Below are 25,642 nucleotides of genomic sequence, written 5' to 3'. Positions count from 1 at the left end.
CCAATAATATAGACATATCATGACCATATGAATTGTGATTATAAAAGATGACTATTTGTATTTATATCACATTTTCTATTTCCCGACAAAGACAGAAGGATATTGCTAGCTTTGTCTGCCCGTCTGTCACAAACTTTGCATGGCTTTATCTCAGAAACTATGTAAGATATCAACATGAAACTTCATAGATGTATAGATATCAATGAGAAGTGCCATGCATATAAAGTTATGAACCATAACCCTACACTTTCTTAAGTAAGAGTTATTGCCCTTTTTTGTATGATGTTACTATTCAGGGCTATATCTCACATACCATACAGACTTAAACACAAAACTTCATGGGTGTATTGATATCAATGAGGAGAAGTTCTTTTCACAAGAAACATAACCCTTCACTTTCTTACATAAAAGTTATTGCCCTTTGTTATCCCCGCCGAAAAAAAATTCTGAGGGGATATAGTAATTGGTCCTGTCCGTCCGTCTGGCCGACACTTTGTCCGGAGCACAACTCCAAATCTATTCTATGGATTTACTTAAAACTTAGAATATAAACAGATGGCAACTAGGAGAAGTGCAGTGACCAAGAACCATAACTTTATCTACTAGAGTAAATTTTTGTCCGGAGCATAACTCTATATGTACTAAAGGGATTTACTTGAAACTTGAAATATAAACAGATGGCAACTAGGAGAAGTGCAGTGACCAAGAACAACAACTCTTTCTACTTTAGTTTTTGAATTATCTCCCCCTTTTTTATAATTTTTAGGTAAATTTTTGAACTGAGCATAACTCTAAATCTTCTGAAGGGATTTACTTGAATTATAAACAGATGACAAGTAGGAAAAGTGCAGTGACTAAGAACCATAACTCTATCTACCTTAGTTTTTGAATTATCTCCCTTTTTATATAACTTCAAAGTAAATTTTTGTCCGGAGCAAAACTCTAAATCTACTGAAGGGATTTACTTGAAACTTGAAATATGAACAGATGGCAAGTAGGAGAAGTGCAGTGACTAAGAACCATAACTCTATCTACCTTAGTGTTTGAATTATCTCCCTTTATTTAATTTCAAAGTAAATTTTTGTCCAGAACATAATGAATCATCTCCCTTTATTTGTTTTTACAAATATTATTCTATTCTCTAAAACAAATGTTGTCATACAACCAAACACATTTCGGCAGGGGATTTGGCACTACTGTGACAAGCTCTTGTTGTTTTTGTATTGTGTAACTTTTCACGACATAATCTCCTATAATTGTATGACATTGTAATTTGAGTCATATATATGAATTGCGATTATCAGAAAATGCTATTGCTGGTACATGAACAGTTTCACGGTTTAATATGGACTAAATTTGTGCAAAGATGCAATTTCATGGAATGTCCACTTGCTAATGATTTCACACTTGTTCATACATTTTGCTTATGATTTCATACAGAAGCATCCGTTATTTCATGTTTAGGTGTGAACATTGAGGTTAGAACAGTGAAACAATCTGATTAGAAATGGAATTGAATAATTTTAGCCAAATAAAACGCAACCCAAATTACAATGTCATACAATTATAAGGCCTTTGAAAATTGTAAAAAGTTGTATATTTTACAAATGATAATGGTTGTATATATATAATTTCATTCTTAAATTAAAATGTTTTTTTCAGAAAAACAGTTATACCGATATTTAAAGATTACGAGTCATGACGATGAAAATATAGAACATGCTTATATTTTTACAAAAATGTGTTAACATGTATTTATACAAATAATAAATGCTGTCTGATGACAATTTGTATATTCTTGATTGTACTTATAGACCTATTATCTTCAAAAGAAACTCATCTCATAAGTGTCAAAGGCATGATCAGTAACATCTTGCAAAATATAATACGAAGCCAAATCTGTACACAAACACAGAGACAATACAAATGTGTACACAAAATTTATTTTGAACATACGATTAAATTATGTCTTTTAACATAAAAGGATCTTGATATTGGGCATAATGAATACATTAATTTACAAATGCATCAAATTATGCCTGCACCAACTATGAAAGCAGACAGCTATTATTATAGTGGAACGATGAACAAATGCAAGCCCAGCAAAGAAAGAAATGATCGCAATGACAAAATAAACTATCCTCTTATTAAATCGAAATAATGTTGTATTGTCTTTCTAGGGAAAAACATTGGCAACAGATTTTAATATTTGTATTATAACAAATGTTTAATTAAATGTCACAAATAAATACACTCAAGAGTCATCGTCATCAAAACCATGGCTTAAAAGGTAGTTAGCAGCGAGTTCTTCATTTTTTTCACATGCAAAATATGCTTGAATACACAGGCCTTCTGGAAATCCCAGTGCTTTTAACTGAAACAGAATGAAAACTTCTATAAATTCTTGAACTTGGATGTAAAAACAAGACAGCTCATTCAAAATAAGGCAAGTCATTGAAAATAAGACCAAACATGTAATTCTCCTGCTATTTGAAAATCACATTGCGGATATTTCTAGTGACTCTTAAAAAATATTATTAATTTAATCATAGTATGCACATTTCTCTTTGCTAAATTGTTCACTTAAAAGACGCTGTCACAGATTTTGGTATGTATTTGAGTTTGTCATTAAATGCTTTTAATAATAAATTTACTCATGGAACTTCATTGCTTCAGTAAAAAAAAAAGAAAGAAAAAAGTAATCCTCAACTGGGATTTGAACCTCTGATCCCTGGAGTAAAGTCTAGTGCTTAAACAACTTGGGTATCCGTGCTCACATAATAAATGGTGTATTTTATACTTTATGTAGGAAATTCTCGTTAGGTCACAAATATGACGATAACAACAGAACTCTCAAAATTATTCAATTGTTTCGCGTTTCTCACACTACATTATTTTCAGGTTTTTAAATGGTCAAAAGATGGATATAATGGATATTTTCTAGCATACTGAATGTTCAGTATTACTGTGTCCTCGCAAATATCATAACTACAATGAAAATTTGCAAATCTGCAACATTTTTTTCTATTGTGTCAATTGACTAAAACTTGAACAAGAGGGCCATGATGGCCCTAAATGGCTCACCTGACTTACCTTGCGACATCAACTTAAATTCAATCAGACCCATATACAATCCCAAGCCAGATTTCATTAATTAATACATTCTGACAAAATTTCATTGCGACATGATGAAAACTGTGACCTCTTTCATCTACACAAGGTTTTAATAGAATTGGCCCGGTGACCCCAGATGATCCATATACGATCCAAAATCCGATATATTTAAGATAAACATTGTGACCAAATTTCATAAACATCTGATGAAAACTGTGACCTCTATTGTCTACACAAGGTTTTTTTTTATTATTTGACCTAATGACCTAGATTTTGACCCCAGATGACCTAAATACAATCCCAACCCAGATTTCATAAAGATAAACATTCTGACCAAATTTCATAAAGATTGGATGAAAACTGTGACCTCTACTGTCTACACAAACAAATTGTTGACGGACGCACACATGTTCGCACAACGGACGCCGGACATCACACCGTCGCATAAGCTCACCATGTCACTTTGTGACAGGTGAGCTAAAAAGGTAACTTTTTGGAAAGGAAAAATTTCAACAATCCTCTGTTAACCAGAACAATTAATAATTTATCAAGTCAACAACCACTTTCAATACTGTTGCCAACTGTTGGTGCTTTATGTAAATGAAAATATCTCCTCAGTACAATTTTCTTTCAAATCTTTATCTGTCAGTTCTCTGGTTACAAACACTGTCTACTCAAGTAACCTACCCTGTCTATACTCGGGCTACCTTCCTTGTCTAAACTCTGGTAACATACTCTGTCTTTACTCTGGTTACCTACCCTGTCCATGCTCTGGTTACCAACACTTTCCATACCCAGTATACATACCCTGTGTAAACTCTGATTACCACCTCCTACCCTGTGTACTCGGGTTACCTTCCTAGTCTAAACTCTGGTCATCTACCCTGTCTAGACTCTGGGTACCTACCCTGTCTATACTCAGGGTACCTACCTTGTCTATACACTGGTTACATCTCTGCCCATGCTCTGGTTACCAAACGTTCTTTACCCAGGTTACCTACCCTGTGTATACTCTGGTTACATACCCTGTCTATACTTGGGTTACCTTCCTTGTAAACACTCTGGTAACCTATCCTGTGTATACTCTGGTTAAATACCCTGTCTATACTTGGGTTACCTTCCTTGTCAACACTCTGGTTACCTATCCTGTGTATACTCTGGTTACATACCCTGTCTATACTTGGGCTACCTTTATTGTCTACGCTATGGTTAGCTACCCTGTGTATACTCTGGTTACCTACCCTGTGTATACCCTGGTTACCTAACTTGTGTATACACTGTAACTCCAATATAAAGCGCTCCGTTATAACGCTGAATCCAATATAACGCGGAGGGTGCTTGGATCCCATTTTTTCTCCAACCTTCCATTTTATTTCTGATTCAAATCCGTATAATGCAACTTCATGTATTTTCAGACAATTCAAAGATGGCGGCAATCACAGTTATGTTGATTGCTTTATTCAACCGTCCGTTGAACCGATTATAATCGCCTCGAGGTTAAACAACACCGACAGCTAATTGGTGTTAATCTGTTGTGTAATGTCAATAAAGGTGTGAAAAACTCGCGTGTCAGTGTTTATTACATGTTTTCCTCATCAGAGCGGTTCAGTGCGATAATTTCCATAAGTTAAGTGCAAGCGGGATAGTTATACAATTCAAGTAATTCAAAACGATTGAAACATTCTTTCTTTGATATGGTTGCAGTTTGACTATATTAAATGAGCGGCTGTGAAATATACTGCCTACTGCATAAAACAACTGTTTCTGTCATTTTATTATCGTTCTAGTATTATGTCATTTAATCTTTCAGTTCGTGTATAAGAACTTAAATAATGCAGACGATTTATTTACATGCGAACGCAGTGTACCGGCAATTGTTAACAGAGGCTGTCAGAGCTTCACTTTCATTTTCGCGCGGTATCAGAAAGTCCCCGGGAAACACGTTTTTTGCATGCGTATGACGCAATAAAACAATTTTTGTACATGAGTCGTATTGCATTCAATCTAAATGTAAAGTCGCTCGTCCAATGAAAGCTCTGCCCCATAATGCACTGTACTCTTAACACTTCTGAAAATGGCATATATGCGTACGGTTGTGTTTACGAATTTCTTAAACATATATCGTCATTAATGTTCAAGATTATTATTTTTTAAGTGATGTTGCTATTTTATTGGATTATCGGATAAATGTGCACATAAGAAAAGCGGTATGTATACTTTTTTTTCTTTTTCATAAAAGAAAAGCGGTATGTATACTGTTATCGATACGATTCGGTTTATATGCATGTATTTGCGTCAACACAGCATGGCAATATATATATACATGACCTATATTATAGGCTATTCTATACCTGTTTTATTTATAGCGCCCTGCAGTAAATGAGCTCAAAACCTGTAACGCGGATCCGTTATAACGCTGTTTCGCGGCTTGGACCCCATTGACCGCGCTATATTGGAGTTACAGTGTACTGTTGTAACCTACCCTGCCCATGCTCTGGTTACCAACACTGTCTATACCCAGGTTACCTAGCCTGTCGATACTCTGGTTACCTACCATGTCGATACTCTGGTTACCTACTCTGTCTATGCTCTGGTTACCTACCTGTCTATGCTCTGGTCACCAACACTGTCTATACCCAAGTTACCTACCCTGTCTATAGCCTCCTTTTCCTCCTGTGTAACGTGTATCACCCCCTCCCCGGGTGTTCGGCCCTGTCCACCAGCTACACTTTCCCCACCCTGCTCATTCAACATCGAAATAAACTGCTCCTGGTTCTGACTTATCAACTGTAAATACAAACACAAACAAGATATGTGTTTGTCAAAAACACTATGTCCCCTACTGCGCCGCTTTGATTTTTTTTATTTTATCATTTGGCAGGTTCAGATAATTATCTCCCTTTAAAGCTTACTGTGAAACAATTATTAATCGTCAGGCATTAATTTTCATAAATTTCGTCAGTCGACCGATCGGCGAATTTAAGATCCTAACGAACAATCATGCTCTATGTTTGAACAAAAACAAACACTAAGTTGAACAATATTTTAAAGCTTTACCGTAGACATGAGGTAATTAATTCCAACATAATCCATGCACACATTCACTGCTGTTTCGTAATCAAGATTAATCCGGTTTTGACACAAAGGGATTACACAAGGTACTTAACTGACACGTTACACTTCTTTAAAACGCGTGTGCAGTACAGCTGTATCGAATGCGTTGACTTCGTTTATGTAGAATGGTAATGTATTAGTGCTAATTGTTTATAACTTTATTACCCATTAGGTGCATTGTGTTTTTCAGGGGTGTTGCAAATTAGCCATCACGCAGCGAATGCCGATGAAAAGACAATAAACCAAATGAAAAGATGACGATGTGTGATAGACATGCGTATTTATCACAAATTAATAAAGAATATTTTTAATTGCTGTTTGTTGTTTGATTGTTTGCGTTTAACCACACTTATTACTATTTTATATGTCTCAATTTATTTTTTTTTAAATTATTGACATTATTGATTTATATACCGGTAGTTTACTTTTTAAGAACAAACACACACATAGAGTTTATTATTTTAATGTTGATATCAGAATAAAAAAGCATTTTATTTGAAAAATGTACGATGCAAAACGCTTGAAACTTTATTGAAAAGTGACAAAATAATTTCCTAACACTAGTTATAACCCATATTGTTCGCACCTTCCCTAATTGGTGCCGATAAAGGTACGATTGTTATCAGTATGGCAATTATAATAATAGAATAAGACTAATTGGCAATTGGCTTCGTTGCTACAAACACTCGTTAACGGTTATTCGATCCCACTTGTCCGCTAATCATAACAATGAACGTGTGAATGGCATACATTAAGAGGGTCCATTACTGTCCCTTTATAACAAAAGACTAGTTAATTGGCATGTGACAAACAGGCCCCATCTCCTGCAGTGAGTCTCAAGTGTTTTCCCGCATACATACCACGATTTTTCGCAACTGCGATTGATCGCGAATAGGTATTACACACAAATCGGATATTGACTGACGCATTTTTTTAAAATTCAAAATCAGAAATCGGAGAATTTAAGTGCTGACGAAAATGACGAAATTTTTAGCTGTCGAAAATAAATGGTTTCACAGTATTACTTCCCTTGGATTTGTTTTTTTTTACCTTTGACCTTGAAGGATGACCTTGACCTTTCACCACTCAAAATGTGCAGCTCCATGAGATACACATGCATGCCAAATATTTAGTTGCTATCTTCAATATAGCAAAAGTTATGGCAAAATGTTAAAGTCTGACGCAAACAAACACACAAACAAACAAAGCAACAGACAGGGCAAAAACAATATGTCCCTCACTTTAGTGGTGGGGGACATAAAAAGTAATGCTATTCAACAAATATATACCGGTATCTGCACATAATCATTTCTTTCAATACTGTGGCATCAATATTGTTCATGTTGCATTAGTTTTTGTTGATTTCCTTGACAGATCCACAAATTTAAGACCAAAACAACTAATTATGCTAAATTTTTTTTATTTAAGAATACATTACTGAAGACATGAATATCAGATGTGATCACACATACACCCTAGTTTTTGTTCAAGTTACTTCACTTCCATTCCAATATTATTCCCCATCCCATTTCAGCACTGACCTGTAGGAGTGTGGGGTTAGATCTGCCAATCTGCTGCAGGAGCTCAGGGAGCAGGGAGGGGTTCTGTTGCAGGAGGTTCCTCATGTGCTGGAACTGGGGCTGGTTGCGTAGGAACGCCAGGGTCTCCTCGCCTGCAGTCACACATGGTTTGGGCATAAACTTACTGTTGTTAATGGCAAATTTAACATTGACAGATCACGTTTCAGAGATCACATAAATTGATCAAACTACTGCAACTTCAAAGATTCACATTAAGACGCTTATTAAGGACCAATTAACAAGTTATCTTAGCATTACTAGTAGCCATCTGCAAAAAGCTACTATCAACTTGAAAACTAAAATCTCCAATGTTGGCTACACATTTTAAAAATATTCTAAACAAGAGTGCCAAACTGTCACAAAATACCCCCGTTGGAAGGTTTTGGACACCATGCTCAATGCTTAAAATGCACTAAGTGACCTTGAGACCTAGTTATTGACCCGGCATGACCCATATTTGAACTTGACCTAGATATCATTTAGATGTAACATCTGACTAAATTTGGTGAAGATCAGATAAAAACTACTTCAATTAGAGAGCGGACACCATGCTAAATGCTTGAAATGCACTATGTGACCTCGTGAACTCGTTTTTGACCCGGCATGACCCATATTCGAACTTGACCTACATATCATCTAGACACAACTTCTGACCAAATTAGGTGAAGATCAGATGAAAACTACTTCAATTAGAGAGCGGACACCATGCTAAATTCTTGAACTGCACTAAGAAACCTCATGACCTAGTTTTTGACCCGGCATGACCCATATTTGAACTTGACCTACATATCATCTAGACACAACTTCTGACTAAATTTGGTGAAGATCGGGTGAAAACTACTTCAATTAGAGAGCGGACACCATGCTCAATCCTTGAAATGCACTAAGTGACCCCGTGACTTAGTTTTTGACCCGGCATGACCCATTTTCGAACTTGACCTAGATATTGTCTAGACACAACTTCTGACTAAGTTTGGTAAAGATCAGATGAAAACTATTTGAATTAGAGAGCGGACACTGCAGTGGACACTGCCCAACAACCGCCAAGGGTGAAACTATAATACGTCCCATTTTTAAAAACGGGCGTATAAAAGGGATTTGTTCACACTGTGTGGGAAAACTATTCTGAATAACAGGAAATTTGTCTGATAAGGCAGATTTATTAGTGCTTACTTAGCAAGTAAAAAGTAATTTGTGTGATAAGTAAACAATGGTATCAAGTTATAATTTGGTTTATGACGTGAGTTTCAAGAGATTTTATTTAAAACGCTATGACATAAACCGCTATCTGTAGTTTTTTGGCCACTATAAATAGAGGAGAGTTGCAGAGTGTTTGCAATATAACAATTTAATGAATGCATGTGTTGATTGTCAACAAATGATTGCACAACATGAATGCTAAGGATTCCCGCTGTCAATATGAATATAACACAATGGGAAAGTTTCTAAAAATTTGCTTTTTTTCCCCCAAAAGAAAATGTTTTTGCTGAGTGCTATTAACAAACACAGCTCTATTGAGCAGCCAGTTATCAAAAACACTAACTAGAGCAGATAAAGCAAGTACAAACATGCCCCAAGAGAATTGTTTGTTATCGGAACACTAATGAGCAAATTGTTGGGGGCCAGAGTGGTGTGAAACTGAAGGCTTATCTCTTGACATTACAGCATCAGTTTTCCACTTGGTTAAGCACAAATGCAACATCCACTTTATATCTTACTTACGTTATATATATTGATTTTAAATTTACTGTCTAGATATTATTTTGGAACATTAATCACTGTCTGTCCTTTGTCATGATACATTTTATATCAAACAAGGGACAAAATTGTCACAAAACCAGGTTTTCATTGTGAAAAAAAAATCTGATTAAGGGAGACAACTCAAACTGAACTTTTGAAATGAACAAACAAAATTAACCCCCTTTGTAAGTTTGTTTCAAAATAAATCTATTTTAAGTTGTGGTGACCTTGACATTGGAGATATTGACGTGATTCTTTCGTGCGACACACCGTCCCATGATGGTGAACAAATGTGCCAAATAATTGTAAAATCTCACAATGAATGACATAGTTATGGCCCAGACAAGCTCATTTATTGCCAATTTTGACCTTTGAACTCAAAGTGTGACCTTGACCTTGGAGATATCGACGTAATTATTTCGCGCGACACACCGTCCAATGATGGTGAACAAATGTGCCAAATGATTTTAAAATATGACAATGAACGACATAGTTATGGCCCGGACAAGCTTGTTCCGCCCGCCCGCCAGCCAGCCCGCCAGTCAGCCAGCCAGCCCGCCCGCATTCCCCAATCTAATAACCAGTTTTTTCGTTCGGAAAACCTGGTTAACAATGGTCAGACAGTAGGATTTAGCAATAATTGTTTTAGTTTTGGGTTTAATACATTTGTGAGACCGTACAAAACAATTCACAGTTTTGAAAAAAAAACTTTTTCAATATGGTAAAATGTTAGAGTTATAAAATGTAAAGTTTTAACAGAAAACAACTGTAATGCTTGGTTTTAATAAATTATATATGATATCCATATATTATGACTGCAGTATTTTTTTTTTCACTTATTAGGGAATGGTGGCCGGCCGTCCAAAGGGGAAAAAATGCATCGTTTTTTAGGAAAAGGGGAAAATAAAAAATTCACTCTTTTATATGTAATGATATTAATTATATGAATACACATGTTTGTATTAATATAATATTCACAGCAGAATGTCTCTGTCCTTTTTCTGAAATATATATCAATGATTTTTTCAACATTAGTTTCAGACAGTTCAGACTTCATGCAAAGTCTCAGTTTTCTAAGCCATTTTGAGTAATTGAGTTTTTTTAAATCAATTAAATGGCAAATTTGAGCATTTTTTATCAATAAAATGGACCAAATTGGAATGTTTTTATCAACAAATATTGATACAATATAGATACATCAGGCCTTTTCCTGGCCATTTTGGGAGAAAATTGCAATTCATGTGAAAAGTCCACTGATTTGGGAAAATCTAATCTAACACTTTATAATAATTAAAAATCATTTAAATTATAGTTATATACTTTGTTAGTTATTTATGAAATAAATTTGAGATATATATCATGATTCTGAAACAGTTCTTTCTAAAAAAAAAAAAAGATTTATTTTTTATTTTTATTTTAAACATCTGGAGGGGATTTTTTTTACAAAATGGGGGAAAAAAATATACTCTTTTTTGAGGGAAATGGGGCCAAATATCGGCCCCGAAATTGGCATAAAAAACACTGCAGACTCTAAATTGTGTCCAAAATGATCTTTAAAAACTGGCAACATCTTTTTAAAGGTGGCAAAGTTTCGTAACCACAACTTTTTAAAATGCTTTTTTGACACTGGACACCTTATACCAATGACAAACTGTAAACTGTTAACTGAAAACTAAACGGTACAAAACAACAAGACGGAATGCCCAGTGGTGGTTGCTAAGCACAACAGCTGCTGTTAAAACACATATCTGATAATCACACTGGCCTACCTCCACTATATCATGAAAACCAAAAACACCATGAGATGTTGAGAAGTATGTAAATGAACAAGAACAAAATGTGTACAATGCACTAAAAAATTTCTGTTCAACGTCCATTTAATGTTTTTATTACTTTTTCATCTCCCCCCCCTGCCAAAATGCATCTTTACATTAAGTCGATGTTTAAGAACCCAACATTCTTTTATCAACATCCCCTCCCCAACACACGCCAAAGTTATCCAAATGTTGAGGCCAGTGTTAGTGACTAGTAGCTGCCTAGCACACAGTAGTGTAGGAACACAACATGTGCAGGGCAGACACTACAGCCTGCTGTACGGCGTACACAACCCACCGGAAAGCTGGGCCCCAGGGGGAGGCCCAGTCAGCTGGCCCGGGGAGCCAGCAGATGCAGTACCACTCGCAGGAGGGGCCCCAGTCCGGGCGCCGGTTCCTGCCGCTGGAGCCGCCACAGGTGCTGCAGGTCTTGGGGGAGTGGGGGCATCTCCAGTGGGGGCAGGAGGAGGCTCCTCACGGGGCAATTCTGGGATTCCCTGCAATAAGTGTGAATCATATGTTCCTCGTTCTTGGAAAACTTTACTAGGCTCAATGCATGTGCGTTAAGTGTTGTCTCTGATAAGCCTATGAAAATGGCATAGTATAATTGGAGACAACAGTTCGCTTTTATGGTGTTTTTCAGTTTAGAAAGTCTCTTCTACACAAAAATCCAGTCTAGGCGGAAAGTGTTGGCACTTATTAGCCTGTCCAGACTGCACAGTATGATCTGGGATGAAGCTAAGTTTTCCCAAAACAAGACTCACAAAAACAATACCGATTGTCTAAGAGTTGCCCAGATTGAATCAGAAGTTAATATTTGCCAGTAGTGAGTGATTGTCAAACACAGACTGCATAATCGTTGCTTAAAATTAAAATAAACATCAAAGAGTTTAAAGTTGAGAATAAAAAGTGACACGTTTACCCCATACAGTTAAATGCCTTTTAAAACTACTAAAAATACAATAAACTTGAAGTTACCTGCAATATACAATCCCAAACTGAAAATTTTAAACTCACATTAAAGAGATATTCAACTGCCCGGTCAGGATTATTAAAGCTTGCCCTCATGGCCCTCTGGACTTCAGATCGTGCGAACCCCATTGCAACGATGTTTGCCACTGCATCCTCGTACATTTGCCCAGTGACAAGGGCACTCTCTGCACTAGCAGTACTGATGTCAGATCCCGAAGCCGTTGTGTCTGACGCTTGTGTTAGGTTTGATTCTGATACTGAAGGGTCTGAACTGGCATCTGTTGAACTAGAAACATATTACAATTGCTTGAAGTCAACTGCAAAGGGAGTCTGTGCAATTCAAAATATTAGTAAATCTAAAAGAGGGGATCCTGGCCAAAGGCCAGGATGTTCAGACTTTCCTAGTCTCAAAAGAGAATGCAAGCCCAGTCTATTGAACCTTGTCTATTAAAATCCAAATGGAGCTTATCAGGGTTCGACATTAACTTTTTTTACAGCCAGACCATCGGACCAGCTCCTCTCAAAATGTACTAGCCCGAATCTGATGTCTACTAGACCATAGATGAGATAGCAAATAAACAAAATTTTGTCGTGTAACTGTTTAATAAGATTTTATCAGTAAATAATTAGTGAACACAAGAAAGTTATTTTTATGCACAGAGTAAACAAGATGTGTTTGTGAAACACAATGTCCCCCTATATGATGTTTGACATTGTAGGATGACCTTGACCTTGTGAAGGATGACCTTGACCTTGACCTTTCACCACTCAAAATGTGCAGCTCCATGAGATACACATGCATGCCAAATATCAAGTTGCTATCTTCAAAATTTGCAAAAGTATTCATAAAATAAGCGATTTGGGCCACATATATTTGACCTCTGACCTTGAAGGATGACCTTGACCTTTCACCACTCAAAATGAGCAGCTCCATGAGATGCACATGCATGCCAAATATCAAGTTGCTATCTTCAATATTGCAAAAGTATTCATAAAATGAGCGATTTTGGCCACATATAATTGACCTCTGACCTTGAAGGATGACCTTGACCTTTCACCACTCAAAATGTGCAGCTCCATGAGATACACATGCATGCCAAATATCAAGTTGCTATCTTCAATATTGCAAAAGTATTCATAAAATGAGTGATTTTGGCCACATATATTTGACCTCTGACCTTGAAGGATGACCTTGACCTTTCACCACTCAAAATGTGCAGCTTCATGAGATACACATGCATGCCAAATATGAAGTTGCTATCTTCAATATAGCAAAAGTTATTGCAAAATGTTAAAGTTGGCGCAAACAGACAGACCAACAGACCAACAGACAGACCAACAGACAGGGCAAAAACAATATGTCCCCCACTACTATAGTGGGGGACATAAAAATAAAATAAAACTATTTAACAACATAAATTGTTTGTTATAATTTCACTGTTTATCACCAGTTAAAACAAATTATGTCTGTACAGCAGGTGACATTTATTCAACATCATCAAATTCTGGCCTCCTTGACCGCTGTGCTCCATGCAACCACAGCTCCAAGGCCCTTTTTCCATCATAATCTGTGTCAGTTTTACCGTCGGATTCTTCTTTATAAACTTATTTGTCGGAAGAAAATCTAATTTTAAACTAAGCCATTCTTTTAATTACATTCTCTCGTCTGCTACGCCAAAATGTTTACATTGATGATACCGATTTTTGATAGAAGTCGTAAAAAAATTATGTAAAGATCTAAGACATTGCAGAAAATCATTAATATTTATGACAACTTGACCAATGGAAACAAGCAATTTCTGCGGGAAGCTCTCCTTCGCGTCTAAAAATAGCAATGAATCATGTGAATGCTCTGCGTTTATTTATATACGCTAGTTTTGTTCTGATGTAAATAACGGATACAAAGTTATTTTACACATTAAAAGAAAAAGGTTTTCGGTTAGTTATAGTTATATGAATCAGTAAAGATTTTTTATGTACGACCAGTCGGACAAGCTAGCCCACAGTTTTACTTTCCCGACCACAGATCTTACTAGACAATGTCTGTCGGACGTGCCTTAGTGTCGAACCCTGCTTATAATGATGATGAGCTTGAAAGCAATTTTTTCCACTACCAGATAGTACCAGTACACATGTAAACACACATGTACAGATGTACACTTTCATTAGTAGAGTACCTAGATGTGTTTGATGGTGGCTCTGACACCGACTCTGTTTTTGTGGGTTCTACAGCTGAAGGAGGTGCTGGCTGTGGGGAAGGGGCAGGGGCAGCCCTTGTGGGTGCAGCAGGGGTGGGAACAGATGCTATGACTGTCGAATCTGCAGCTGGTTTAGGCTAAAATACAGAAACAATATAAGTTTTTTGTGAAGCTTTCAAAGAAACAGTTATATCTAAGAGATTTAATTTCCTACAGGAAAATCAATATTTTATGTTAAACAATGGGCTAAACGATTTTTGAGCAGAGAATAAATCACTTTAAGACGGCAATTTTATTTGAAGGAACTGAACTTAATGTTTACCAAGATTATAGATATTGTTGAGACAAACATACAGTGCAAATGCAAATTCAATGAATGATCAAATGAAGATTCCATATAAACAAGCAAATTCATTGAATTGATATCCGCCAATATACTTCTGGACACAAAAGTTTACTGGATGGATGTTCAACGCCAACGTGCATCATCCACTTTCCCATACATATACTCAAACCAAGTTTCAATGAAATCCGTCAAAGCTCTTCCAAGATATGGCTCCGGACACACTTTTTTTTTCAAGATACAAAGGGCCATAACTCTGTCATTAACAGATGGTGTACAATGCCATTTGGCGTGCATCATCCTCTTATCCATATATATACTCATACCAAGTTTCAATGAAATACGCCAAAGCACTTCAAAGACATGGCTCCGGACACACAAAAAAACATTTTTACAAGATACAAAGGGCCATAACTCTGTTATTAACAGATGGTGTACAATGCTATTTGGTGTGCATCATTCTCTTATCCATATATATATGCTCATAACAAATTTCAATCCTCCAAAGCACTCCAAGATATTGCTCCAGACACAAAATGTGCCTGACAGACGGACAAGGCCAAAACAATATCCCTCCGCCTATGACAGGGGATAACAAATGCTTTGCACTGAAGATTATCTTACATTAAAAATGTTGTTTTATGGCTTTTTTTCTTTAACAGAGTCCTTTAAGAGACCCATTCCAAACACAAAAGACCCTTAAAGTTTCCTGAAATGATTCTCTAAAATAATGCAATTTAACCAAATTGAAATCCAATCTTTGAAAATGTTTGTCCCTTTCTAAGCTTTCTTGATACCCCCCCCCCAAAAAAGGGGGAGGTTATCGCTTTTCCTGAATCAAAAAAGATATGTTTGTAAAACATGCATACCGCCTGACTTGCAGCTTACTCTGCATACTCCACTAGAGCTGCAACGATTTGATCCGATGCATCGAAAATCGATTCGAAATGCGTCGATTCGATTACGATACCAAACCTACCAATTTCGATTCGATTTTTTAACATATAGACATATATATATACATAGACACGTAAAGCTCCCTGTATTCTGACTATTTGATACATGAAGGTGTAGGTTTTATCTTTACCTTTTACTACAACGCGAGCGATTGGCTGCTTATTACTTTAGTCATGCAATCAATAAGCGAGTTACGGTCTACTTTAGGAAAAAGCATCAAAATGGCTGAACAAGTTGTTGCCAACAAATTGAAATTATCAGATGCGCCTAAGAAGCTAAAATCAAAAGTGTGGCAGTATTTTTGGTTTCGGGATGGTAGCCCTCCCGATAAAGCAAAGTGTAAACTGTGCTTCACGGATGCAAACATAACATTGATTTAGCAAGACTAAGAGGTAGCACAAGTGCAACTACTCAAGTCGCTAGCCAGAAAAGTAGTTCTGTTTCTGTTGGGAATTTATGAAGTTTATTAGAGAATGTGCTTTGTCCTACAGGAAAAAGGTGATGCTGTCACGGCTAAAATGGTAGACATGCTTGTAGCGGTTTTGGATATAAGTATAATAGTGATAGTACTATCACTCCACTGATTCCAGATGTTCTTATGATTATTTATTTAATTTTATATTATTGTGTATTCAACACAATCTTCTAGTCATAAGTTTCTATATAAAAATTGAGTCCTAATTTGCTATTCTTTTTATGTGTTTTATTGAAATATTGATATAGTTTAAAAGACAATTGGCAGTTTCTTGCAAAATATTTCTTACAAATGTTAATTTAACACACTTTCAACAGTTTTTAAAACACTGTTGAACCAACCAAACTGCATGTATATCAAACAAACACACAATTTGACAAATGCCCAAGATATCTAGGTACGCGACACTTTTGAACAGAAATTTTTACCGTAATTACTCTATGTTTTCGGACACTCTAAGTTTTCGGACACCCCTTTTTTTAGCAAAAATTATTATTTTTCGTGACTCTTAATTTTCAGACACACGAGTTTTCATCCATAAGTAATGTCTCTAAGTTTTCAGACAGTACATTTTACAGCGCTATTTTACCAAATTTCTGTTTTCTATATCTAATAACACTTTGATCATGGGGTTTTACAACCAGATTAACACCATAAAACATGGCAGGTGCCTGCATTCCTGAGGGCAACGGACCATTACATTTGCTTCATTGGGTAAATAACCTTGTAAACCGGCATTAAACAATGGTTTCGCCCGATAGCATACCGTTAAGCGTTGTGACAATTACCAGGGGTAGTGCCAATTAACAGTTCAATTATCAATTGTACTACACCTTCTCAGTAAAATAACTGTGACAAATACTAAACCCTTCAAAGTGTGATGCACCCTATTGCAAGTTTTAAGAAGAACAATGGAAGGTGTTAGACAACAACTATTGGAAATGAACAAACAAAGAATTTATAGTTTGCTTTTTTTTATTGCGTTGATTACAGGTTCATACTAGCGAGTATCGGTACATAACATGCTCATCTTTGAACTCGTTGGTCAAAATACAACCTTGTACACGTAGTAACTGTCAAATAAATAAAGCATTTAAAATTATTTAAAACGCAGTGCAAACATATATAACTGTAATTTATACTACATGGCATGGTATTTTACAAGCGCTTGTTATTACCGGTAGTCGTTGATACAATTGACGCTATTTTCGGACACTTTAATTTTCGAATCTAAGTTTTTGGACACCTGTATTTTGTGATTATTTTTTGTATCTAAGTTTTCGGACACGAAAATAAATAATTATTTTTAAATGTCCGCAAACATAGAGTTATTACGGTATTTTGAGGCAGAAGAGTGAATAAAGTGATAAAACTAGGTTTGAAGATGAATCGAATCGAAAAAAATCGGTATCGGAGTGTCTGAAATCGAATCGAGCTGTTGGTGAATCGTTGCAGCTCTATAGTCCACCCTATGACCTTCAGATCATTTGTTGTTTTTTTTAAATCATTAGAGGTCAAATAACAATCATAAAAACAATCATTATCTGTTGACCTGACACCCATAAAGTTTCATGTATTGTTTCTGCCATATAGACATGAAAAGTAACATCATTCAAAAACATCAAAGTGCAGTAACTCTAATTTAAGAAAGTGTAGGGTTATGCTTCCTACTCATGACACTTCTCTTCATTAATATCAGTAAACCGATGAAGTTTCATATTGAAATAGTCTATGGTATCTGAGATAAAGCCCTGACAAGTGACATCACAAGAAGAAAAGGGCAAACACTATTTTAAGAAATTGTAAGGTTATGGTTCTTCATGGCATTTCTTCCCATTTATATATATACACCAATTAAGTTTCATGTTGATATATTATATACTTATGAGATATAGCCTTTAAAAGTTTGTGACGGTGACCTCTGGTGATTTATTCTCTTTTTTAAATAAGAAATAAAATACGCAATAATTCACAAATGTAATACAATGTGGCATATGACAGAAATGACTTTTTTATGCTCCCACAAAATTTTTAGGGTGAGTATATAGTCGCCACTTTGTCTGTCTGTGCGTGTCAGTCCTTGCACAATTTTTGTCCGGGCTATTTCTCAGCAATTAATGACCAGAATTCAATTTAACTTTATGGGAAGCTTCACAACCAAGAGGAGATGTGCATATTATCAGCCGATTCTGGTCGGATTTTTTTTCACAGAGTTATGGCCCTTTATATATTATATTCATTTAATAAAGTCTGCATATGTTTTGGCTATTATTTTTTTAAGGAAAAAAATTATGGCTATTATTTTCTGAAGGCCAGAGTGAGCACTGATTGTGACAAAATAAACCTTTGGGGAGCATCACCCGTCTCCGACGGTTTCTTGTTTACCTTTGTAACCATAACAACAACAAAGTTCTTCTCCTCAATTTTGTAGAAACCAACAGGTTTTTCATCATCAAGAATTTTGCCTGAAACAAGTACCATAGTTAATTAACAGTCCAAGTATTATACTCTAAAATACGCTTACAAGTTTTAACAGCTAAGTTTTCAAGTTTCTAAGTGCAGTGGCAGATTACACGAAAACTTATAAATGCGTAACTGGATAACAATTATTAGTAGACATGAAGCATGGTCATTAATTTACAAAGATTATCTGTTCCACAAAAACATCAACGTTACATGTATAGCATTTTTCCAAAAATGTATCACCAACCAGTCTCAGAAATTATACATGTATACAGAATGTGCTGAAGCAGCTTTCCAACATTCTATAAGTATTAATGACATGACCTTAGATTACTGATAAACATCAGGTTATTAAAGTGCCGTAGTGCAAATGTGTATTTTAATACTGCAAACTTCAAGTAAATGTTTTTAGCAGTCACACTGATGCCAAGGAACACTGATAACAACAAAATGCATTCTTAACAATGTTTTTGTGTACAAAACAACAAAACTAAACAAGACTATTGTCAAGCAATATGGTCCCCTACCCGCTCCACCATTGTCAGAAATTCCAGCATTGTCAGAATATTTTTTTTTTTTGCCAGTATTTCTAGTCTATTTGGCTGCCATAGCAACAAGAATTTTTGACGTAGGAACAAATGAAATGACGTGCATAATGTCCATATTGCCATCTATCCATGTTTCAAGTTTCATGAAAAAATTGTAAGAACTTTTAAAGTTATCGCAGGATCCAGAAAAGTGTGACAGACTCACCTACTGACGGACTGACTGACTGACACACAGTTCGAGTGCAAACCATAAGTCCCCTCCGGTGAAACCGGTAGGGGACAATTACAAAGCATACTGCACATACCTGCATATATAAGTTTCTGTCCTGCTGCTGGAAATGCATCAGCTCCCTTTTCCTTTTCTACCTTTTGTTTCAATTCTTTAACCTACAATACACAAAACTTGTATGTGAAAATTTCATTTGAAAACAAAAACAAATTAATAAACATGCCAAGCCAGCCAAGGAGTTACCTTGCCAGAAAAATATGTTACCTTAAGAATTCTCTGGGTTTAGCTCTGGGAGGCACTTTGAATGGATGACACAGGTATTGGTAATGAAATCAACAAAGAAAATTTCAACATGATTGAAACTCTGTCATTTGCAGCCCTAATTTCTGTAGGATTATATTAGAAAACAACATCATGCATGTAGTGTTGAAAAACTCCATTAAATCAACATGGTGAATTCATATTTATTTGAGTTAAAAAATAGCTACGCATTGTACAGTCATGGAGAACATTTAAATGGCACATTTAGGCAATTGAATCTTTCATCTGGCGATTAACAGTTTGCGATTTAGGTTGAAAATGTAAAAGAAAATGATTATAAAACAAGAGATGAGTTTGTCAGAAACACACTGCCCCCTACTGCGCTGCTTTGATTAAACTTTTTTTTTTGATTATATCCCTTTAATAAATATAACTTCCTTTGTGTAAATGATCTGTACCTGCCAAATGATATAAAATAGAAATTATCTCCCTTTAAAGCTTGTTACTTCCCTTGGATTTTGTTTTTTACCTTTAACCTTGAAGGAACCTTTCACCAATCAAAATGTGCAGCTCCATGAGATACACATGCATGCCATATCAAGTTGCTATCTTCAATATTGCAAAAGTTATGGCCAATGTTAAAGCAGTGCTTTCCACAAAATTTGTTTATGCGCCACGGAGCTTATAGGGGTGGTTCGGGAGGGGTGTCCCATCCCAATGTTGATTTTTGTTTAGCTCACCTGATTGCTCAGGAGAGCTTTTGTGACCGGTCTTTGTCCGTCGTCTGTCAGTCCGTCCATCCGTTAACATTTGCTCGTAAACACTATAGAGGCCACATTTCTTGTCCCATCTTCATGAATCTTGGTCAGATGCTTTGTCCCAATGAAATCTCAGTCGAGTTCGAAACTGGGTTGTGCCGGGTCAAAAACTAGGTCAAAAAAAGAAAAACCTTGTAAACACTGTAGAAGTCACATTTCATGCCCAATCTTCATGTAACTTTGTCAAAATGTTTATCTAAATGATATCTTGGTTGAGTTCAAAAGTGGTTCAGATCCGTTGAAAAACATGGCCGCCAGTGGGCGGAGCAGTTTTCCTTATTTGGCTATAGAGAAACCTTGTAAACACTCTAGAAGTCACAATTTTTGCCCAATCATCATGAAAGTTGGTCAAAGCATTGGTTCAATTGATGTCTCGGACGAGTTCGAAAATGGTCGAGATCGGTGAAAAACATGGCCGCCAGTTGGCAGGGCATTTTTCTCTATATGTACATAGTAGCAGTTTTTCCTATTTGGCTACATATATAAAGAAACCTTGTAAACACTCTAGAAGTCACAATTTTTGCCCAATCAGGGTTTTTTTCCCCACTTTTTGGGATGATAGCCCATGGCTTTGGAATTGGGAATTTTAACGGCATTTTCATGAAATTGGGAAAATAAATTCATTAGCCTTTTTATTCCAAACGAAAAGTCCACTGATTAGGGAAATACTAAATTTGATATAACTCTTTATAATCAATCAAATTAAAAGAACAAAATCATATAATACTTTGTTAGATGTAATTGAACTATAATTGAGATAAAATACGCATTAGACACTTCTTTCTAAAAAAAAAAAAAAAAAAAAAAATTTTTTTTTTTTTTGAAATTGGGAATTTTTTCCACATTTAGGGAAAAAAGTATACTTTTTGGGATTGGGAACATAGCCGAATTTCGGCTATAAAATCGGACCAAAAAAACCCCTGCCAAGCATCATGAAAGCTGGTCAAAACATTGGTTTTATTGATATCTCGGACAAATTTGAAAATGGTCGGGATCGGTAAAAAAATATGGCCGCCAGTGGGCGGGGCATTTTTCTCTATATGTATATAGTGAAAACATGTTAACACAGTAGAAGTCACATTTTTGGCCCAATTTTCATGAAATTTGCTCAGAACATTTGTTTCCGTGATATTAGTTGAGTTCAAAAATGGTTCCGGTCAGTTGAATAACATGGCTGCAGGGAGGAGGGGCAGTTTTCTCAAAATGCCCCCCCCTTTTGAAGAAGAGGGGGTATATTGTTTTGCTTAAATCGGTCTGTCTGTCCACCAGATGGTTTCCGGATTATAACTCAAGAGCGCTTATGTCAAGGATCATGACACTTCATAGGTAAATTGATCATGACTTGCAGATGACCCCTATTAATTTTCAGGTCACTAGGTCAAAGGTCAAGGTCACGATGACCCGAATTAGTAAAATGGTTACTGGATGATAACTCAAGAACACTTATGCCCAGGACCATGAAACTTCATAGGTACATTGATCATAACGAGTAGATGACCCCTATCGATTTTCAGGTCACTAGGTCAAAGGTCAAGGTCACGATGACCCGAAATAGTAAAATGGTTTCTTGATGATAACTCAAGAACGCTTAGGCCTAGGATCATGAAACTTCATAGGTACATTGATCATGACTCGTAGATGACCCCTATTGATTTTCAGGTTACTAGGTCAAAGGTCAGGGTCACGGTGACCCGAAATAGTAAAATGGTTTCCAGGTGATAACTCAAGAACGCTTATGCCTAGGATCATGAAACTTCATAGGTACATTGATCATGACTCGAAGATGACCCCTAATGGCCCTATTGATTTTCAGGTCACTAGGTCAAAGGTCAGGGTCACGGTGACCTGAAATAGTAAAATGGTTTCTGGATGATTTCTGGATGATAACTCAAGAACGCTTATGCCTAGGTTCATGAAACTTCATAGGTATATTGATCATGACTCGCAGATGACCCCTATTGATTATCAGGTCACTAGGTCAAAAGTTAAGGTCACAGTGCCAAAAAACGTATTCACACAATGGCTGTCAAGGTCACGGTGACTCAACTTAGAAAAATGTTTTCCTGATAATAACTCAAGAATGCTTACGCCTAGGATCATGAAACTTCATGGGTACATTGATCATGACTCGCAGATGAAATAATGATGAAACTTGACCAGGATGTTTGTCTGGACAATATCTAGGTCAAGTTTGACATTTGGTAAAGATTGAATGAACCGACTATTCTCAGGTGAGCGAACTAGGGCTATCTTGGCCCTCTTGTTAATTTAACGTGTCAATTGACCTTCTGTGGTGCTTTATAACTCTAAGAACAAGACCTCTCACCATAGGATGACTTATGCCCCCTATAAACGCTTGATAGAAGTTATGAGCTTTTTTTGGAAAGCTAAACGCAGATTTCGAAACCTGAACATAACCCACTTTCAATGTAAATGTTAACTCTACGTTAACAGATTCTTGCTTCATATAAACAGTAATAATTTATTTTGTGTTGACCATTTGTCTCAATAAAAAGGGCGCGAAAATTATGCAGCATGTACAACATCGCGTCACGTGCATAGAAAGCATGGGTGTATTGAGTGTTGTATTTATAAGCACACACCACGTCAAGCAATTTACGCATGTTCAGTGGCAATCTTTCATCAAATCTAAACATAGTCACTTATGCCAAAATTTATTTGATACTTAAGAAAAATGGCAACGTTTGTTGTAAAAGAAGTTATCGAGCACTTTTATTGTCAATTTTTACCAGAAAGTGCTTTTAAAAATGGGATTATCGGGTAATGAATAGAAACTTGAAAAGTAGTAAGTATGCAGTATTAGGGTCGGGTTGATACGGATGTATTGTGGAATCATTCGAGTCAGGATTTTGCTATATTTGCGGGAAAGTTTAAAAACAATTAAACAAACGATGTGTTTGTGAAACACTATGTCCCCATATATATGAACTTTGACCTTGAAGGATGACCTTGACCTTTCACCACTCAAAATGTTCAGCTCCATGAGATACACATGCATGTCAAATATCAAGTTGCTAGCTTCAATATTGCAAAAGTGACATTAAATGAGCGATTTTGACCCATATATTTGACCTTTGACCTTGAAGGATGACCTTGACCTTTCACCACCCAAAATGTGCAGCTCCATGAGATTCACATGAATGCCAAATATCAAGTTGCTATCTTCAATATTGCAAAAGTTATGGCAAATGTTAAAGTTGGGGCAAACAAACCAACAAACAAACAAACCAATAGGCAGGGCAATAACAATATGTCCCCCACTATAGTGGTGGGGACATAAAAATGTCTTTGTATATGACTAGCTGGAGGGTTTTCTTGAAGAGTCATAGCGCACCAAATGATGTCCTTTAACGCTGTTTTTCTTATAGTTATAACGCACCACAGAACGTCAATTGAGACGTTAATTTTATTAAAAATCAATGTCGGAGGGCCTGAAAAAATCCTGTGAAAAACACTGCCATGTTAAGTTCAACTTACTGCTCCTGGTCATGTCAAACAAGGATATTGATGAATTTGTCTTCCGTTGTCGAAGTTAGCAACTAAAAAACTTCTTACCTTGCTAGCAAGACCAGGGCGGTAGGACCAGGAATAAAACATATAAGTTTTGATAGGGCTTAGGGGAATAGTCGTCTTATAACGGTAGGTGTACCAAATTTAGGGATAACTTTCAAACTGTTAAACTAAAATGGGAGAACAATGCTTCTATGGTTAAATTTCATTTTGCAGCAAAAATGCATGCGTTTTAAGAAATTTACCTAGACGTGGTCGGTCGAAAACTTCAATTTTATCAGAAATATGTAATCATTTCCAAAGTAAGGTGGTGATCAAAACAATAGGAAAACAGGATGTTAAAAAATACATATGAAAAGCTGTGAATTTCTGACATGACTCATAGTCATACAGATCCACTATTCTCATTTCAGGTCATATATATGTATACACATATAAAAATAATTAAAGGTCCGAATGTTGTAAAAGATACATCAACTAATATTATTCGCAGCTTCATTCTTAGGTTAACGCGCTTGTATTTTGTAATTCTAAATGAAGAAGCCGGTTGAACTTTGACGTACGATTTAACTTATTAACGAAGAGTTTTATACCGTCTGTTCTGGATCAACTTCGACCTTGAAGGTCTGCTGCTGTAGAGTTTTTAATGTTACAATCATTTTCCTTAATATTGAAAGAGGACTTCAGAAACACGAAATTTGTAAACAATTCACTTTTCTGCAAAGTAATGCATCGGCCATGTGTATGACGTCACTTCCAATAGAAAAAGAACGTGGAGAAAGGTTACACTGCACAAGATGTTGGTTTGGTATCGGAATAACTCGACCCAGATACGAAGTCGTTAGGTTATCTAATTTGACCGTATCTCATTCGAACAGGTATTATATAAAAAGAGCTGTCCGGTTAGCGCAGCGGTTGTTACATGCGCTTTCAACTTCTTCGGGTTCAATCCCCGTTCCCGGCGCATGTAAGTTGAGTCACAATATCGGATAGGTGGTTTTCATCCGGGCTCTCCGGTTTCCTCCCAAAGCATCAGACCATACCGAAATAGGATAACTTGCAGTAAACCCTTATAATTTGTAAATTGCAGCTATAATTAAAATTTCGTCTCAACTTTCGTGAGTTAAGTAGGCAAATAATTGTATTAGGTAGGAGTGCTAGGACACACTCCGGGTATTCACATAATACGGCTTCTGGCCCTTAAGGACTTCATAAACTTCGAAATACACACACAACACACATGCACGCACGCACCCCCACACACTATTTAATGCCCTGGCTGTCCGATTAGCGCAGAGGTTCGTTCACGCAACACTTCTCTCTGCGACCCATGTTCAATCACAGTTTCCGGAAGCAAGATAATGAAATTGAGTGTCACCATACCGGAGCGATGGGGTTTCATCCTGGTACTCCGGCTCACCCCACAACTTAAAAATTGTTTAGTAACAACTAGAAATAGCTAGATATATCAGCCATAATAAAAAA

The 25,642-nt window shown here is 36.3% G+C and overlaps 1 protein-coding gene across 2 annotated transcripts; it reads right to left on the bottom strand.

Moving 5' to 3' along the window:
* Positions 1–1,925: 1,925 nt before the first annotated feature.
* Positions 1,926–25,179, bottom strand: LOC127862156 (UV excision repair protein RAD23 homolog B-like). 2 transcript variants are annotated; one of them, XM_052401158.1, is made up of 9 exons: positions 24,751–25,179; positions 19,624–19,705; positions 18,693–18,772; positions 14,512–14,669; positions 12,380–12,620; positions 11,724–11,859; positions 7,770–7,900; positions 5,764–5,901; positions 1,926–2,374 (listed from the first exon to the last, which is right to left on the bottom strand). In XM_052401158.1, the coding sequence occupies exons 1-9, from the start codon at positions 24,814–24,816 to the stop codon at positions 2,255–2,257; spliced, it is 1,152 nt and encodes a 383-aa protein (XP_052257118.1). In that variant the 5' UTR covers positions 24,817–25,179; the 3' UTR covers positions 1,926–2,254. The 2 variants fall into 2 exon arrangements, with proteins under 2 accessions (XP_052257118.1, XP_052257117.1); XM_052401157.1 differs by having other exon boundaries at positions 11,661–11,859; positions 24,751–25,177.
* Between the last annotated feature and the right edge of the window lie 463 nt (positions 25,180–25,642).

The sequence above is a fragment of the Dreissena polymorpha genome, chromosome 16 (assembly GCF_020536995.1).
Source record: "Dreissena polymorpha isolate Duluth1 chromosome 16, UMN_Dpol_1.0, whole genome shotgun sequence".
In the NCBI taxonomy this organism is placed as follows: Eukaryota; Metazoa; Mollusca; class Bivalvia; order Myida; family Dreissenidae; genus Dreissena; species Dreissena polymorpha.
The sequence above is the reverse complement of the archived record's forward strand: the minus strand, read 5'-3'. Positions and strand labels throughout refer to the sequence as shown.

Bases quoted from the DNA above. Each gene is read 5' to 3' on its own strand.
- LOC127862156 (XM_052401157.1), bottom strand. From the start codon at position 24,816: ATGATTGTAACATTAAAAACTCTACAGCAGCAGACCTTCAAGGTCGAA. The intron at 14,670-18,692 runs GTAAACAAGAAA...TCTGTATTTTAG, and splicing joins TTGTTGTTATGGTTACAAAG to CCTAAACCAGCTGCAGATTC. The intron at 2,375-5,763 runs GTAGGTAACTTG...ATTCTGTTTCAG, and splicing joins AAAAGGAGGCTATAGACAGG to TTAAAAGCACTGGGATTTCC.